Source organism: Ammospiza caudacuta, chromosome 20 (genome assembly GCF_027887145.1).
Source record: "Ammospiza caudacuta isolate bAmmCau1 chromosome 20, bAmmCau1.pri, whole genome shotgun sequence".
In the NCBI taxonomy this organism is placed as follows: Eukaryota; Metazoa; Chordata; class Aves; order Passeriformes; family Passerellidae; genus Ammospiza; species Ammospiza caudacuta.
Window position 1 is genome coordinate 12,633,934 of NC_080612.1, and position 13,408 is coordinate 12,647,341.

Below are 13,408 nucleotides of genomic sequence, written 5' to 3' on the forward strand. Positions count from 1 at the left end.
CCAGTTTTTAAGAATAAATGTTGTACAAACTTTCCAATATAACAGGCACAAATGGGCTTTTCTTCAGCAGCAGGCATGCATGGTGTCCTGTTCCAGTGCCCTGAGTAAATACATATTACTTGCAGTGGACAGTGCAAGGACAATTGGTTTGCGACTAGATCTGGTTTACAGCCCCTTCAGCTGCAGGACAAGTATCATAGAAACTTACCAGACATGGCAATTGTTTTGTTGCTCATCAAAGGAATATTGTTTTAGGTGCAGAAGTTGTGATGCTGCTAAGGTAGTGGCATAAAAGAATCTGTTTGCCCCCCGCTTTCAAACATGCCCCCCCAGCACCCACAAAAAACACGGGAGGATCCTCAGTGTGGGCTTTGTCAGGGTGAGCTATTCAGCCACCCTGAGTCACCAAAGAGTTCCCGTTTTACCATCCGAGGGCACAATGTGATTCCTTGTGGTCGGTGAGTCTGTCAGCTGGCCAGCTGGCAGTGCCACCTCTAAGGAGCTAAATTAAAGCTTTCTTATTTTCTGCCCACATCTATGGATCCTTGGCTTTTCCTCTCTTCTCTCAAAATACCAGTTTACCAAAATATCAAGTTGCTAATTATCAAGTTTCTGCAAGTATTGAGCATCTTAAACCTGCAGCATTGTGATCTGGGCTGCTGTTGCACAGGGCTGCTGCTTGGTCGTGTACCAGTGTGCAAGCTTGTTCCCACAGTGTACTAGTGCTTGGGAACGGTCTCACAACTGTGAATGAGTTCGTGAACTACCAAACTGCAAGAAAATATACAAAGGGAGAACAAAGGTGTTTCCTGCCCGTGTGTTGAACACCTAGATCTGTGAAATAGAGAAGAAAAACCTTTCAGCATTCTCTACATGATCAGAAGTCCCCAATCTGAAGAGTGGTTCGGATTTGTTGGTGTCATCCAGTGAGTTCAGAGCAGCGAGTACTGCATTCCAGCTGAGTTCTGTTCTCACTTGAACTCAGTGTTTGGCTTATTCAGCCTTTGCTTTCCAGCTCAGGTGTGTTGCCACTTGAAATAGCAATAACCTGGTTGTAGCCAAACCCAGCATTTGCTGACAAAGTTGGAATTGGACAGTTGGTGAAAATCAGTCCAGAAAAAGAAACAGATCACTGAGTCAGACCTAGCCAAAATGCAGCAGTGGTTCCTTAACATACCACCTCTTCCTTTTCAGTAGTGACATATTGTATACATTTTTACATACTTCACGTCTTTTTCCCCCCAAGTGTCTGTGCTAAATATGTGAAGAGGGGGTGGTAATGAATCCTGAGCCCTTGGATCAAGTGACAGAGTTTTCACAATGTTTTCCAGTGTGGGGGAATAGATGTGTGACTTTAGACAAGTCTGATCAATCTCTTTGTGTCATGCAGAGGTTTTCAGCACTTCTGGCCTTGCACCACAAAGCCACCACTCTGCTGCAAGACTTAGGCTCAGCATTTGTCCGTGTGGTTTAATGGCGGGGTGCTGGTTCTCCTCTGCCCAGAAGAACCATGCCAGTGGCAGCTCTTAGTGTCAGATCAGACCTTCCCCTCCGTGTGTCTTTGCTGGCCCGAGTGAAGGTCTGTGGCACAGAGAGGGCTTGCCATGCTCTGCAGACTGCCTCTGCTTGGCACAGAAACTCCGAGGGAAGCACAGCCCTTACCTTGGGGGCACAGAGGAAAGGCAGGCATGCCATGCTGCCCTCAGGTGATTGGGGACTGCTTAATACAACGTTTGGTGGTTCTTTAAAAATAGAGCTGACTGTACTGAAGCTATTTTTGCCCATTTAGGTTTTTCTACAGCACTTAGTCAATAGTTGCCCATTTATTACGGTGTAAATGTAGATTTACATTTCATGTAGATTCTGGCCATAAGAAAGAGACTGTTTCTTCTGTCAGAGAAAAGATGTTTTCCTTCCCCAGTTTACTTCAGTGCTTTATTTACCCACACAAAATTGTTTCCCAGTCTTATTTGGCACATGGCACTTCCATGAGTTTTCACAAGCTGCTTCAGGCCTGAGTGTGAGCCTCATTAAAATGTTCATAAAACTTTTTTTTATAGACAAACCATTTTCTTGAAAGAACTGAATGTTCCAGATACTAAATCTAATTTATTGTAATTTTCTTTGTGAGATATTCTTTGAGAACAATAACTTGGATTGGGTCTTTGGAAATATTTTAGAAAGCCAGCTGAAGATCAGATTTTCACCAGAAACAAAGTTAACACAACCTTTCAATTAAGGAAATTTTTTTCTGGAGGAAATTTCTATTTTACTTCAATATTTTGCCTTGGCTATACAGTCAGACATCAGAAACATAGGTATGTATATTGCTCCTGGCAAATGGCTGACTTCAAATTCACCGGCTGTCCAGGTGTCCTAATAGAAGCCCTCGATACTTTTAACCAACTTATTAAAGAAAAACATAAAATGCTTTCTGACACATGACACTTAATCTTGAATTTATCTTTGAATTCTTGTGTTCGTCTGAAGCTGGAGGAGTACCACAGTCACAGAAGAACATGTGCCAGTGCCTTCAATACACCAGTCTTTTTACACCATTTCATCCAATTTGCAGCTTGCTTGAATGGTATTTGGCATCTGCAGATGAAATGGTTCCACCATGACTGTTATTGGCTGCCTTCTGAAATGCGCATTACCTGCCAGTTTTTTGACCTCAAAAAAGAAAACTTTGTGAAGAGTTAAGCCTTTAATTAAATATGTTCTGACAATTGTTTTAGTTGCTGAAAACTATGATTTTGTTTCTATTGAATTACAATTATAGCATTGAGGCAAAAAAATTGCAGATTTTGTGCTGGCTTGTTATATATATAACATAATGCGTACTCTGCTCTCTGTTATTTAACCATATTTGAAGCAGGATGCTCTCCAGTCTACAAGAGCTGTCTTGCATTCTGCGGGTAAAAATCCTGTCAGATGTCCATGTTAGTATCAGTTTGCATTCTGTTCCAAAGCAGTGGGCAAACGGGGGTGAACAAGAGGGGATGTCTTGGGTTTCATGCACTGGTGTGAAACACGTCCCTGTTTCATCTCACTTGATCAGTTTTCAGTGATGAAATTGCTGGACCTTTTTTCTCTCTGGTGCAAATGCACTGCACTCTGGTGTCACAGAGGAATCTTTTGCAGCATTTCTCTTCCTCAGTGTTTACCTTCAAGATTCAACAGCATGCCAGATGAGACTTAATTTTCTCTTGTGTCCCATAAAACCTTGGTGGCTTCAGAAGTGGCTCCATTTAAGAGCTGTGTCTCTATGCCAGTTCTAATGAGTTAAGATAACCTTATTGTCCTAAACCATGACATTTCTGGGCAGGCAACAGCAATGATAGCAGTCTAGTCTCTATGAAAGGAGAAACTGATGCAGCAATGTCATCCTAGTTCTATGACAATAAGACAAATGTCTGGCTCACATTTATATTAACACATGTCCTGCAAGTCACCCGACATTTAAAAACAAAACAACAAAAATCAAACTTTTCTTAGGGAAGGTTCTCATATATAAAATCCTTTATAATATAAAATCTCATACACTAAAATCCTGATTTTCAATTTTGTTCCTAATTTTGACGGACAAGAATTGAGATGTTTGACTTAACTTGGGCAACCATACATAGTAATTTATTTTTGTGACCAATCCTTTTTTAGAGTTCTCTCCTCTGAAGTCACTCTTGGGAGAGAAATCCTGTTCTAGAATAGCAGTGCAGACACGTGGGATCTATTTGATCTCTTCTTTTAGCTCAAAGTCTGTGTTTACTGGGGAGTGGCTTGTTATGTTTTGATATAGTAATAATATTATTTCACAACCACTAAAATGTTGCTTAAGAAAGCAACCCTTTTTTTATTAAGAAAAAACTATGCAGGGATCCTTTTTATATGGTTTTTGTAATGCAATTCCCAGTGAAAAATTCATACTGCATAGGAAAATATAGTATTATAGAAAATTGCTATGTTCGATGCCAAAAATACTTCAACAAATGAAAATCGAAAATGATTATACAACAAATAAAGGAAGAAATTAGAAGTATTTCAGGTAAATCTGTAGAGATTGCTTCCACTGCTGTTGCTCACTCATGGAGCATTTGCATATTAATGGTTTTACTCTGAGACTACTGTGTTTTAATTAATGAAGAATTAAGGTTAGAGGTTGACAGAAATCTCCTTGGCTGACTGTAAAGTCACTACGCAAAACAAACCTGCAAACCTCCAAACTTTGTCCAATATCCAATATTTACCATTAAAGTTTAAATACAGTTTAGTATTTTAGGGTTGGTTCCCTCCACTTCCTTTTGCTCTGGAAGTGATGAATAGTGGCTTTATCTAGTAAAAAGCTAAAATGAATGTTCTGCAAATACAAACAAAATTTCATCCTCCTTTTGTCCTTCCCAGCTCAAGGGTTATGTGCAGGAAAAGCATGCGTGGATCACTGACCCCAAAGCCAAATTCTAATGGCTCTGGGGCTGCCTGGCCTCCGCGGTACCCGCGCTCCAGTGCCCATTCCCAGAAGGAATGCTCACGTTCGGGAAGAGTCGTAGGGGCTGGTGTCGCAGGAATGTAACCCTGAGCTTGCACTGGACCCCCTGGCACAAGCAGCACCAGGGCTTTTGTGTGACCGGGCTTTTCTCCCCTCCGATGGGGAAATTCTGCAGGGCCGGACGCAGCCGCCGGACAAAGCGACTGATGTAAAACGGAACGCTGCTCGTTTAAAAATACACTGGTTTGTATTTAGTGATTTCTGAGTTCTTTGGGGTTTGCCGGGAGCTGCAGCAGAGCGCGGTGAGAAGGAAGGAATTTGTACAGAGCATTTTCGAGGAGCGAGGGGATGGTGTCAGCCGTGCTGAGCTCCCGACACCGCAGTGTTTGCAGGCTGCTCTGCGGGCCAGGCGTGAGGGAAGCGCTCCGTGCAGTGCGCGCACACCCAGCCCGTAAAATGACCCTCACGTGTGCAAGGGGCGCCGTGTCAGTGTCCCGGGCCGACTGTGAAGGACACGGCTGGGAACGGGAACGGGACCAGGAACGGGCACGGCAACGGGAACGAACGGCGCCTCCAGCGGAAGACCAACGCTGGGCGCTAGAGACCATTGCGGCCCGCCCGCCTCCGCCCCGCCTCCGCCCCGCCTCCGCCCCGCCTCCGCCCCGCCTCCGCCCCGCCTCCGCCCCGCCTCCGCCCCGCCTCCGCCCCGCCTCCGCCCCGCCTCCGCCCCGCCTCCGCCCCGCCTCCGCCCCGCCTCCGCCCCGCCTCCGCCCCGCCTCCGCCCCGCCTCCGCCCCGCCTCCGCCCCGCCTCCGCCCCGCCTCCGCCGCCGTTGCTAGGCAACAGCCGCTGAGTTCCCAGAGTGCTTAGCGTTGCGTTTCGCCGGGCTGTCGGCAGGAGGCGTGCTTGTCGCCGGCGGGTGTGCGCGCCCCGGACATGGACGCGGGTGCGTGGAGCGTGCGGAGGCCGGTGCGGGGCCGGTGCGGGGGCCGGTGCGGGGGCCGGTGCGGGGGCCGGTGCGGGGCCGGTGCGGGGCCGGTGCGGGGGCCGGTGCGGGGCCGGTGCGGGGGCCGGTGCGGGGCCGGTGCGGAGCCGGTGCGGGGGCCGGTGCGGGGGCCGGTGCGGGGCCCGTGAGGGCCGCCGCCGGAGCTGCGCAGGCCCCCAGAGCGGCGGGTGTGACGGGACCGCGCAGGCCGAGAGGCGCCGCCCGGCGCCGGGGCCCTTGGCAGCTCGCGGCCCCGCAGGCCCCTCCCGTAGCGGGCCGTTCGCTGCCCTTCGCCCACCCCGGCCCGCTTTGCTCCCGGGTGGCACAGCGACTGGGATTACTTTCAATCTGTTGTGTGGGTCTAATTCTTACTGGTTTTTTTCTTTAATCAGATGATACAGGAAATCGACTTCGATTCCAGTTGGAGCTGGAGTTTGTTCAATGTCTGGCAAATCCAAATTACCTCAACTGTGAGTACTTAAATAAATACCTGGACCCAGACGAGTTAACATAGTGTATTAATGTTTATTGTTACTGGTAATTTGAGAGAGAGCTAAACAAATAAAAGGGTTTTTCAAAGCATAAAAGTAGTCTGTAAAGAAGAAAATAACAAGTTCCAGTCTGTTATTTAAAAGTAATGTCAAGTTAACAGTATTCCTTTATCTGAAAACAGAATTTTACTAATGTGAATAGTTTTAGGTACTATACATAACTCATTGCTAATTTTGATGCTGCAGTCAAATTTTCTTGTTTCAAAAAGCTGTTCCATTCAATGGAAGGTGCAAACTGTAAGGGAGATGAGACTAATCTATTATTTTGTTGACATAAAAATCTTATATTGCTCTGTGGTTTTTAATTTGCCAAATATAAATTATCAAAATTTGATTGTAATGAGAAAGTTTTGACTGTGTGATTTTTTTCAAGTGTGCTGGTATTTTACACCCATCTGTAACCGTCGATTCCTTATTTGTCATTTTATTTCAGTTCTTGCACAAAGAGGCTACTTCAAAGATAAAGCTTTTGTAAATTATCTGAAATATTTACTTTATTGGAAAGAACCTGAATATGCAAAATACCTGAAGTAAGTGCTAAATTCCCTTAAGTTTCTGCATTTTAATAGTTTGCCATTGACCTCATTTTACACGCTGTACAGTACCACGTTAGGATTTCATTTTTGCCTGTAACATTACTTTTGTCTTCCCTGCAGCATAGATTATGCAAGATCATGGTTATATGCAGTGTAGATTTTCTTGTTTCCAATAGTCCACATGTAGCAGCAATGGGCAAAATTATGAAGAATTCATGAGTTTTGCATAGAATCTTCCTTTAAAGCCTTAATCTGCACTTTCAATGGGTTTAAAATCAAACTATTGAACATTAGGGTAAAAAAGCAGTTAAGTGAATTTTAAGACCAGTTTTGCATTATTGATGCTTACATGAGGCAAAGGGTGATTTTGTGTTTTTGCAAGTGTGCAAATTCCTTCCGTTTTTGGAAAATGGTTTCAGTCATCTTTAATTCGGCTCTGGAAGCAGGCCTTGTAAAGCCAGATGGATGGATGGATTTGGCCTATCAAACCAAGCCATTGGGGAAGAAGGCAGGAATGTGCATTTATTACTGGGATTGGATTCCTTGTTTCCTGGGCTGATGCTGCAGTTACCAACTCACAGTGTGCATGCTGAAGTGGTTTCACACTTGGGTAAAGACACACGAGTCAAAACTAACGACCCACAGAAGTACTGAAAACTTTAGACTTATTGTCCCTTGTAAAAGGGACTGACTCGTCCCTTGTAAAAACCTGTATTATAGCGTGTTTATTTTTAACCCAGGTATCCTCAATGTTTGCATATGCTAGAGCTGCTCCAGTATGAACATTTCCGCAAAGAACTGGTCAATGCTCAGTGTGCCAAATTTATTGATGAGCAACAGATCCTCCACTGGCAGCACTATTCCCGGAAAAGGATGCGCCTCCAGCAGGCACTGGCTGAGCAGCAGCAACAAAACAACACCTCTGTAAAATGAAAACCACATGCAGTAGTGGTGATTAGGTGTACTTTGGGTTAGTGAAGTATTTACAGGAGATGAATGAACCCTTTTGCAAGTTTGGCTCTGGGTGTGTGTCCCTTTTTTTTTGAATTTATCAGGTGACTGGGGTTTTTGTTTCATCAACTCTTTTGAAGACTAATAAACACCGGCAATTAATTTTATAGTGTGGACAATTTTGTAAGAGCTTTACTACCATAGTTATTGATCCTCTTGATTTTGAACACAAAATCTAGATTTGTTACTTACTATCTAGAAAGAAATGTAGCTCATGTAGCTCTAAAGGCTGTTCCTAGGAAGCCTTTTCCCTGGAGAATAATGGTGTCTCAAAGTGTACTGAGAACTCCCCGCTACTTACAGTTCTGGGACAAGCAAAGGTGAAGTGATGATAAAGTCAAAACCGTGCAGTTTTTCCTTGAAACCAAGCTGAGCTATTACTTATCACTTCTGTTTCCCTGGCCGTCATTGTTGATGGAAGTTATTTTTCCTTACAGCATGTGGTACAGATAGAAATCAGAGTGTACAGGGTGAGGTCTGGGGAGCAGAGCAGAGATAGGTGCTGATAAACTCTGCAGGATAGAGAAGGAAACAAGGTGTAGCTGTCTCTGTTCTGTTAAACTCAGCTTCCTTGAGTCTTGGCCTCTGTCCGTGCAGCAGTGGCTGCTCTGGAGTCTCTTTACACTGCGTGTAACAAGAACAGGGTGTGCAGGGAAACATGCCGTTGCTTGGGGTATTGGAGAAGCGCTTGCCATTTATTCCTGTATAGTTTTTTATTCTAAGAACATAGCTCTTGGCAGCTGCCAGGGTTTTTAATTTTCATATTTTTAGACTGTATTTCTGGTGCATTCATGTTGTATTTCCTGTCCTTGTAGGAACAGGTACTCCCAAATGTTAACCATTAAGATGGGATCAGTGACACTACAGCTGCCAGCCATCACATTATCACACTTAGACTGAACAGATAAGTCATTAAACATCTTTGGCATTGAAAATTTATCTTAACAGTTTCAGTAATTATGTGGTCAGGCTTAGGAAGAAGGGCTTTCTCTTTCTCCCCTTCCTCCTTACTCGCTGAAAGTGCAACTTGTAGTTACACTTCAGTAAATGCAAGCTAATCTGAGTTTCTAACACGAGCTCAGGTCCTTTGAAAAGAGGTTGTTCACAAACTCAATTTTATTTGGACATGAAAGGAAAGATACAGTTTTTCTTGTAAGATTTTAGTGTAAGGTTTGGACCCAGAATTTCAGGACATTTATCTTAAGTAGTCCAAAGTAATTAATCATTAAAGTTTTAACAAAGGTCAGTGATTCCTTGAAAGGACAGTGCAGTAGTTGAGACTACCATCTTCATCAGTGATTGACTAGAGAGGCCTTTAGTCTTCAGTAAACAACATACGCACAAGCTCCGATTTAAAACATTCTTCTTCAACCAGCTTCTGAGGCTGAAAGAAAAACGTCCATAATTTAAAAACCTGTTCTGGCTGAGAGCCATTTGTACACACTAACATTAGCCACATCCAGCACCTCTGGCCTGGGGAGTGAGGTGTAGTGGGGGTGGAACAAGAATGGTAACTACAACTAAAATATTCTTGAGGGTTCTCTGGCCTTGGAAGAGGCATTTCTAAGAAAGTAACTGCTAATTTAACTAACATGTACAAGTTACAACTTGAGCTGCAGTCTGACCAGAGTGCTTGGAACTTGTTTCACTCCTGTAGCCTCAGTGTTTGGAATTTTCAAAAGTTGAGGAGCTGCAAATCAGGAACAGTAACAATATGCAGCTAAGAAGTTTCTCAACCCCTCAAGCACCATGAGGCAAGTGCACATATTGCCTTTACTGCATGTTTATTATAGACATTACACAATAAGCAGAATGGCTCTCTCTTGAGGAACTGGGAGCAGAAGAGATGTTTAGAATGCCCTGGCCTCCTTGAACAAGAGAGGGTTCTCAGAGAATACAAGTGACTAATTCATTCAGCCCTAAATTCCTGACAGGTCCCCATCTCAATGCCTGTAGATTCAGAACATTAATCACTTACTGTGCCATATTTAAGTAGTGTAGGCACTCCTGTTAGTTTCAGATTCCTCCTGAATTCATTGTTGGGATCCTTCCAGCTGTTCAGAAAGAAGGTGTTAAGCACAGCTTGTAGAGAAGCATTTTCAAGTTAAAACAGCTTCAAAATTATTCAAAGGCCTTTGCCTCACACCTTCCCAATGCCCTTCTCAAAACAAGCATGCAGATAGATTATGTCAGAGATCGTGAGGACCTCAAAAAATGATTGACTCTTTACAGAAAAGGACAGCTCAGTCAGTTTTTTTCAACAGGTTAACCACCAGTCCACCAACAGAACAAAGTAATCCCATTTGTCAGCATTCAAAGGTACTTACTAGGCTCTATCTCCAACTAGACAGTAGATGAAAACTGACTCATCAGGCAGGTTATGAAGTTCCTTCCTCACAATTGGCTCAGCTAGAAAATAATTTTTAAAATCTGTTAGTACTAAATATTCGTGCTACAGAATCACATGGATTAACTTGGACCGGCAAGGCTACTTATTAATGTTTTGTCTGCTTTAGTTAGAGATCGACATTTCGTTGCACCGGGCTATCCACAAGTTTTTCAGAGTTTATTACATGCTTGAACGCTGACTGGACTTGTGTTGGAGTAAAGGCCAATTTCTTCTCTAACACGAAGAGAAACGCTCTTGTTTCTCTTGTTCTGTCCTGTCCTGGCTGTGGCAGCCCAGCACAGCGCCCTTCTGCAGGGTGACGGTTCCCTACGGCACCTTCAGACCTGCTCAGACACGTAAAGCCCTGCGGCTCAGTGCGGTGATTTCTCACAAGGAAACACTGCCGCTGGACACGGTCGGGGAAGGCATCGCTTGGCCTCGACACGTGCAGCATAGGTGAAGCTGACGGCAGGGCTCAGGTCTGTCGGTCTGTCTGTCTGTCTGCTGGGCCGTGTTAGCAGCCTTCGCCCGCAGCCCGCGCCGTTCCATGCGCGCAGCCAAAGGGGCAGCGTGGCAGCTGCGGCTCACAGCCCGCTCAGCTCACCGGGGAAACTGCGCCCGGAGCCTGGCACCGGCTCTGGGGCTGCTGTGCCCGCCCGGCATTTCCCGGAAAGGCACCCGAGGCCTTTCCGGCTTCCTCACGACCGACACAGTCCATGCCCCAGGCAGGGCGCTTCCCCGACGCGCCTCACCCGTCACGCAGTCGGGACACCAGCTCCTGCCCTCGGCGTCCTTATCGCCGCAGAAGAGCGCGAAGATGGGCCGGCCGTGGTAGCTCTGCGCCGTCCGCACGAACTCGGGGTACCCGCGGATCTGCCTCTCCTCCCAGCCCATGGCGGCAGCGGCGGAGGCTCCGCCCGGCCCGGCCCGCGCGGCCGCCGTAGCTCGGCGCGCTCCCGGCGGCCCGTGCGGCGGCGGGACCGGGTTCGAACGGCGCCCGGTGCGTCCGCCGCGGCCCGGGCCGCCCGCCCGCCCGACCGACCGACCGACCGACCGACCGACCTACGTCCGTCCGTCCGTCCGTCCGTCCCTCCCTTGCGGCAGCGCCCGGGGCCCGCCGTGCCGGTGCCGCCCGGGACGCCGTGAGGGCCAGGGCCGGGAGCAGCCACGGGCCCTGGGCGGTTGCGGAGAGGCCGCCCCATTCTGTCCGCGGCTGCTCGGGCTGGTTCTCCCTTTGTTACTCACATCAGACCCGGGATGGCTTTTGCCAGTCTGAAATAACGGTTTATTGTTCTCGCATGATCACAAGCAAGCGATAATAGCGAGGTTTGCTCTCGAGCCGATGAGATGGTACCAAGCAAGACAGCGGTGTCTGATGATGCGTTTGCATTCACCAGCCAGCGATACAGGAATGAAGCTAAAGCTTTACAAACACAGGTAGTATTTGTCGTCTGTAGCGATGCTGAATTGGTTTTCTTTGTGATTGTAACAAAAATATGATTCTGACCCACTTAATGAGACAGCCCAGCAGGGAGTGTCATACTAGCTTTCCTCGTGCTGTCGCACATTATCTTGACACTGTCCTTTAGTAAGGCTAGAGATCACAAACTGGATGTATAATTATTCTTAATTATCTGTTGTGGTTCAATCCCAGTAGGCAGCTGAGCACTTGCTCACCCTCTCTCAGTTGGGATGGGGAAGAGAACTGGAAGGCGAAAAGTACGAAAAGCTATGGGTTGTGATAAAGGCAGGTTAACAGGGAAAGCAAATGCTTTCCTCTTTTTGTGCACAAACAAGGCAAAATAAGGAATTCATTCTCTACATCCTATCAGCAGGCAGGAATTCAGCCATTTCAGCACATATAACAGTGACTTAGGAAGACAAATGCTGTCACTAGTCTCCCCTTTCTCCTTCTTCCCTGCAGCTTTTACTGCTGAGCATGATGCTACAGGGTGTGGAATATCCCTTTTGTCAGTTGGGATCAACCATCCGGTTGTTTCCTCTCTAGCTTCTTGCCCACCCCCAGGCTACTCAGTGGTGAGCAGGTGAGAAGCAGAAAAGGCCTTGACCTCTGTGAGCACTGCCTAGCAAGAATGAAAACATTGATGTGCTGTTAACACTGTGTTCATCATAAATCCAAAACAGTGCCATCATGACAGAGTTGCATCGCCTGTGTATAGCGTTCTGCATAACATCAGGGTTTTTTTTACTCTTTGAACAGCTCCAGTTTAATAGAAATGTTCCTGCAGTTCCAGAGAACTTGGCTCTCAGATTCTCTCACCCCCGTCCAATTATAATAGAAAAACTGAAGGCATCCAGTGATAAGGGAAATCTCGTTGGAAGTGAGGACCTCAGCCTGAGAAGCTCTGGGATGTTCTCAGTGGTGTCTGAAGAGAGACTTAAATGGGCTGTTCAGCTGGCAAAAAGGGACATCAAACAAAGACGTCTCGAAGAACACGTAAAATAGCAGTGCTGCTTCGCTTGGACCAAAGCTGCTAGCTCATGGGAGGTGTTTTCCCTCCATCTCCACCCGGGAGAAACCCTTCCTCAGGCCTCAGCCTCTCATTCCTGGGCGCATATGGGCTGCTCAGCCGTGCTCAGCAGATGCCCAGGCCCCACTGGTTCCCCAGTGGCCCTTGGAGCGTTTGGGGTAGCCAAGTATGTTCCAGGAGAAATCTCCAACCTGCATTAGCCAGCACTGCCTTTCCTCCCTGGGGATACTTTGCTGTGATTGTGATGCACTGACAGCACAGAGGCCCCAGGAACAGCACGTCCTGTCTCCTCCTGGACCTCAGCAATACACTTTAAAATAGGTAACTTCAGAAGATATATAAATTAGAGAGAAAAATTAACAGAACTTCATGTTTTCAATGCCAAGAAGTTTCAAGACTTTCTGAAGGAAGGTCGAGCGTTTGTGTACCTGCTGCTACAACTGATCCCTTATAGCTCTACAATGCAAGTAGTGTCTCGGATGTGACAGACCCTACCCACTGTGGAACAATGGGATACAGGAGGTGCAGAAAATGTTAACTAACCTTCTTAGTCCGTCAAGTAGGGGCACTAATAATAATTCTTTCACTTTGCAGGAGTATCAGAAAGAATCATTCACTAGTTTTTGCACAATGTATCATAATGTCATAGACAACAGCTGCCACAGATGTTTCTCAGAAATTGGTGTGGTTCACTTCCCATCTAAACAAGCCCCTTCTGTCCCCCCTTTTTCTCTGGGAAAAATGAAAGCAGAAGAAAAAGGAAGTGCAGTAAGCCATTACTTAGATCTGGGAATAATGAATGTTTATCAGGATTTTGTAACACAAATTATGTAATGAAGCAGAGAAAAGGCTTTTGAACAAGTATGTTAATGAGATGGCAGCTAAGGGAGAGGTTACAGAGCTGCCAATTCTGATACAAATTTTTAATGTGATTTTCTTTTGGATCATTTTCTTTTGCG

The 13,408-nt window shown here is 46.1% G+C and overlaps 3 protein-coding genes across 3 annotated transcripts; 2 read left to right on the forward strand and 1 right to left on the reverse strand.

Moving 5' to 3' along the window:
* The first annotated feature begins 5,356 nt into the window (after positions 1-5,356).
* LOC131566665 (mediator of RNA polymerase II transcription subunit 31) lies at positions 5,357-7,675 on the forward strand. Its single transcript, XM_058818020.1, has 4 exons — positions 5,357-5,431; positions 5,863-5,940; positions 6,455-6,551; positions 7,298-7,675. Exons 1-4 carry the CDS (start codon positions 5,422-5,424, stop codon positions 7,488-7,490), a joined length of 378 nt encoding a protein of 125 aa, XP_058674003.1. The 5' UTR covers positions 5,357-5,421; the 3' UTR covers positions 7,491-7,675.
* Positions 7,676-8,666: 991 nt separating this feature from the next.
* LOC131566666 (thioredoxin domain-containing protein 17-like) lies at positions 8,667-10,893 on the reverse strand. The gene is made up of 4 exons (XM_058818021.1): positions 10,710-10,893; positions 9,896-9,977; positions 9,547-9,622; positions 8,667-8,952 (listed from the first exon to the last, which is right to left on the reverse strand). The coding sequence occupies exons 1-4, from the start codon at positions 10,849-10,851 to the stop codon at positions 8,884-8,886; spliced, it is 369 nt and encodes a 122-aa protein (XP_058674004.1). The 5' UTR covers positions 10,852-10,893; the 3' UTR covers positions 8,667-8,883.
* A 173-nt stretch (positions 10,894-11,066) lies between these two features.
* LOC131566442 (protein moonraker-like) lies at positions 11,067-12,424 on the forward strand. The gene is made up of 2 exons (XM_058817751.1): positions 11,067-11,394; positions 12,179-12,424. The coding sequence occupies exons 1-2, from the start codon at positions 11,305-11,307 to the stop codon at positions 12,422-12,424; spliced, it is 336 nt and encodes a 111-aa protein (XP_058673734.1). The 5' UTR covers positions 11,067-11,304.
* The last annotated feature ends 984 nt before the right edge of the window (positions 12,425-13,408 follow it).

What these genes read in the sequence shown, in the direction of transcription:
- LOC131566665 (XM_058818020.1), top strand. An exon ending in AAATCCAAATTACCTCAACT is followed by an intron (nt 5,941 to 6,454) that starts GTGAGTACTTAA and finishes ATTTTATTTCAG; the next exon opens with TTCTTGCACAAAGAGGCTAC. An exon ending in GAATATGCAAAATACCTGAA is followed by an intron (nt 6,552 to 7,297) that starts GTAAGTGCTAAA and finishes TTTTTAACCCAG; the next exon opens with GTATCCTCAATGTTTGCATA.
- LOC131566666 (XM_058818021.1), bottom strand. Translation starts at nt 10,851, where the DNA reads ATGGGCTGGGAGGAGAGGCAGATCCGCGGGTACCCCGAGTTCGTGCGG. An exon ending in GTGTCCCGACTGCGTGACGG is followed by an intron (nt 9,978 to 10,709) that starts GTGAGGCGCGTC and finishes ATTATTTTCTAG; the next exon opens with CTGAGCCAATTGTGAGGAAG. An exon ending in CTAGTTGGAGATAGAGCCTA is followed by an intron (nt 9,623 to 9,895) that starts GTAAGTACCTTT and finishes CTTTCTGAACAG; the next exon opens with CTGGAAGGATCCCAACAATG.
- LOC131566442 (XM_058817751.1), top strand. Translation starts at nt 11,305, where the DNA reads ATGGTACCAAGCAAGACAGCGGTGTCTGATGATGCGTTTGCATTCACC. An exon ending in CTAAAGCTTTACAAACACAG is followed by an intron (nt 11,395 to 12,178) that starts GTAGTATTTGTC and finishes CTCTTTGAACAG; the next exon opens with CTCCAGTTTAATAGAAATGT.